Genomic DNA, 4,171 nt, shown 5'->3' with positions numbered 1-4,171 from the left:
CACACAATTGATGAGGTTACAATGCTGTAATTGGCTAATTTGTTCCATGTAATATTAAACTGCCCAAATAAAATTTCAGCTTCAACCAAATTGGTGTGCACATGCCTAATAGCTTTTGCAAATACACATAATTATCCGTACCGGTATAAATACGTACAGTAAATCTCCACAACAGAGTTTATCTAAATCATGCATGTCTGTATTCTGTAAGCAGCTGGGGTTTCGACTTTCACAAATTTGCCTGAGGCTACTTATTTTGGCCAATGGTTCATTGCATATATATTAATTGATGCATTCTTCTTTCGATACAATGGTATACATATTTAATATAAATTCTGTATTAATAACATGTATGCATATGTTGCGAATTTTAGTTGAATCAAGAAACCAAAATGGTTTGGGAGATTATCAAGATCTACGTAACAAGGTACAGATTGTCAACCAGACAATCCAGGGCGTCAAGTCTGGCGGGGATACTCAGAGGGACCGCATGAACCAGAGGCTGACCAACATAACAAATAAGGTACCAACCTTTTTGTTATTAAAGTATCAGTTGGCATATTTAAATAAATATGTATATGTAAAATTATTTCAAACTGAATATGTAATTATGAGGACTATGTTTCTACATCCTACATAATCAGGACACAATAGCCATGTACATACTGTATATGCAGTTGAGTTAGATATACTGTACATATGAATTTTTGACTGATTATGTAACATTATTTACCTTAAATTAATAATATAAATTACAAACGGTACAAGGATGGACAATTTCATATTCAAACTACTAGCTCATAGGAAGATTTTGACCAACATATCTAAACCTATATTTTCCAAAAAAATATTGAATCTTTTAGCTTCGGACATTAGTCTAGATAATGTTGTAGATATTTTTTTGATAAATTTTCAATATTTTTATTGAAATGCTATCATAGTGAAAATTGTTAAATGAAATATACCCATTGTTAGCTCCCTCACTTGCTCTGGTGATTGAGAGCTAAGTTTTCCTTTGTATAGACCCGCCTTTACTATTATTCGTAATCATAAATTTTGATATGCAATATTTCGTCATACTTACTTCAGGCATATGTTGTCTTCCTGTGCTATTTTCAGATCCACCAGTTGTCCATGACAACAGATTCTTTACAAGAAGGGCTGAAAGCAGCTCCAGAAATAAAGCAGATAGCAATGAAGGTTCCAGTGGTGATATCTGTAAGCAACTTTCTCTGGCATCTTATGGATAGTTTTACAATCATGTACATGTATTCTGTGTGGCATCTTACATTTGTAAATACAGTTTTACGATAATGTATTACGTGCTAACTAGCGAAAATAACACTCCTGTGAAAATAACTGGCTTTGTTGATAGTTCATCACCTCTATCTACACTAGATTAATGTAAATAGGTGATTTAGTACTGTAGTTATACATCTCATGTAGATAATATTTTATTGTACATTACATATTTCAAGCAAAACTAGTTTATTCTTAATTTATTTCATAATTATCTAAACTAACTGCACAGGATTGAAATATTATATCTTATTCAAACATTTGACAAATGTAGAAAATATATGATTTAATATGAACCATATTTTGATATAACATTGTAAATCTGATAACTTCTCACTGTAATATTTGGCCTTACAGACTGCAGCGAAGCTGGGAGTGAACGTGAAATCCATGCAGACCACAATAAATGATTTGTTGGAATTCAAGAAAAGCACTGAGACAGAGCTAAAAACAATAACAGAATCGGTAGGTGGATAGGTTTTGAAACAATCTGTTTGCTACAATTTGTTGATTGATCCCTTAGGTACTTTACCTGCTTTAATAATCTTGTCCTTTATTTCTGTAATTTGAAACACAAATAAATTCAATATTTTGGGTATTTCTGTCATTGTCAGACATGTTGGTTACCATTTCCAGACCAAAAAATTACAGTCACAAATATAGATAACAGATCTAACAATGTTTCTGTTTGTACAATACAGATGAGTGAGTCGGTGCCCACCTCCTCGCCTGGGGACTCTTCCAGCGTTGACCAAAACTTTCGCGAAGACACATTGGATGTAAGAATACCTGTAATCAGTGGATGAAACACAATCAGCATTACTCTTATAAAACATGTCTATTCTTATAAAGTGTTCTTTTATACATTCTCAAAATATGTCTTTGTGTATTGGTTGAATAAAATTTCCTTTAAAGACAAATTAGCTCAGGGGTTTAGTCATGCCAATGGAGACTGAATCCCCGGGTCATAAGATGTCCTTAAATGACCTTAGCTGTTGATAGGACGTTAAACCCTATACATCAATCATAACATGGAAACTGTCAAGATCTCCACCCCATATAACTGCTTGTTGAAGGTACAGAGATAAACACTTGTGCTACCAGGACTAGCATTGGGATCAGGCCCCACCATTGGGACTTAGTCCCTAGGGTTATAAAGCAAGCCTTTATAAGGACATACCATTAAAAACAACATTTCAGTTATTGAATGCACGTGTTGCCTGCACTGGCAATTATTTATGTTGTCTGCACTGGCAATTATTTATGTTGCCTGCACTGGCAATTATGTTTCCTTGGTATCTCAATATATATTCGTAGCCTGTTCCAAATGTCCAGTTTCACCAATCAAATTGTACGGGAAAGCCCTGTTCAAAATAGCGTTGATTATGCTATTATGTGACAGTATTGAAATGAGGCAGTAAGCACAGGTGATCTGACTGATCAGCTTTTCTGAATATTTTGCTATGATGACTTAAACATCCAGGTTAGCCCACAGGCCATCTGCACTTCTTGTTTCAATCTACATTGTTTACTAATTTGACAATTCTGTTCCAGAAATTCGAAACTATGAGCCAGACGTTGGCCTTTGTGAACAGTTCCTTGTGGAGTAAGATGGACCATCTCCAGCAGGACTTCTTACAAAGACAGGTAAATTGTACAACATGGTCGTGCTAGTCATCACTCTTCCCACAAACTTTTAAGTTACAATCAAGTTGTGTACTCGTGCTCAAGGTTTGTCAGCCTACGGTCATCGAAAGAGTTTTCAGCATTACAAAATACCTTTAAATAGCAATTTTGACACTCACTTGTTCATTCTTGCAACATAAATCTCCCGTAGACCAGATAAACTGTATATCTAGATGTGAACTCTTGCTAAACGGTTGTCAGTCTATAGTCATCCTAAGATTTTTACCCACTAACTGAGGAAACATCTTTGTATGTTTTATAGACTCCATTGTTGAAAAACAATTATGTTTGACTAAATGTCTTCTATTGTCCCAATGTTTTCCTCAGACAAAGTTCATGGAGAATGCTACCAGCTTCCTGAAGATGAAAATGCAGAAGACGAGTGATCCTGATTTTGTAATGAGTGGAGGCACACCTGCCCCTGGTGGCAGAGAAGGGGGAAACAATGAAGGGATGAATGAGGAGTTCATGGATCAAATGGAGGCTAAAGTTCACGACATAGTACACCAGATGGTACGTGTTGTAGGAGGTGGTAGCTCTATTCGCTTCACCCCCCACGACTGCTCGATTTTTTGGTTCACAGATTATGAGTTAAAATGAAACTTGTTCTTGACCTGATTAAGAGTTATATCATCTTTTAGTTACTTCATGAGTTGCCTGTATTACATTATCTAAGTTGTTTTGAAAAATAAATCTTGACACTAAAATATAAGGAGATATAAAAAATCTTAAGAGAAAAAAGAGAAATCTGACAATTGTTTTACCAAAATGGGGCCACGGTGGCAAAGTGGCTAAGGCATCTGACTGTCTATGATCACTAGCCCTTCACCACAGGGTCGCAGTTGTTAAACAAAAACAACAAACCAATGTTTTATTATTATATATATATTTGCTTTTTTGTATAGTTTTACCTGTTAGTTTTGCAATCAAGGATTGCATTATTTTTTTTAGGAAGTCAAATTGTGGTGTTTTTTCATTCTATGGACTAGCATTCACATATTTTATATTTAATAATAATACCCAATGATAACTGTTTTGTAGATTGTGGATATGGAGCTGATGAACAGAACTGAAGCAGATTCTAAAGCACTGGACTCGCTACTCACAAAAATGGATAATGTCACAGCCATCGTAAAGACATTGAGAGACCAGTTTGATAAGGTAATATTCCCTGAGAGACCAGTTT

General features: G+C 35.1%; 1 protein-coding gene across 1 annotated transcript; it reads left to right on the top strand.

Annotated features, from left to right (window-relative positions):
- Positions 1–343: 343 nt before the first annotated feature.
- LOC110444777 lies at positions 344–4,146 on the top strand (the record flags this gene model as incomplete). The annotated part of the gene is made up of 7 exons (XM_021489137.1): positions 344–523; positions 1,120–1,218; positions 1,657–1,764; positions 2,001–2,078; positions 2,854–2,946; positions 3,313–3,498; positions 4,027–4,146. Coding segments are annotated over exons 1-7 (855 nt in total), but the record flags the coding sequence as incomplete, so codon positions are not given.
- Positions 4,147–4,171: the final 25 nt, after the last annotated feature.

Source organism: Mizuhopecten yessoensis, unplaced genomic scaffold, assembly GCF_002113885.1.
Source record: "Mizuhopecten yessoensis strain PY_sf001 unplaced genomic scaffold, ASM211388v2 hete_36171234, whole genome shotgun sequence".
In the NCBI taxonomy this organism is placed as follows: domain Eukaryota; kingdom Metazoa; phylum Mollusca; class Bivalvia; order Pectinida; family Pectinidae; genus Mizuhopecten; species Mizuhopecten yessoensis.
This window is presented reverse-complemented; position numbering and strand designations above follow the sequence as displayed.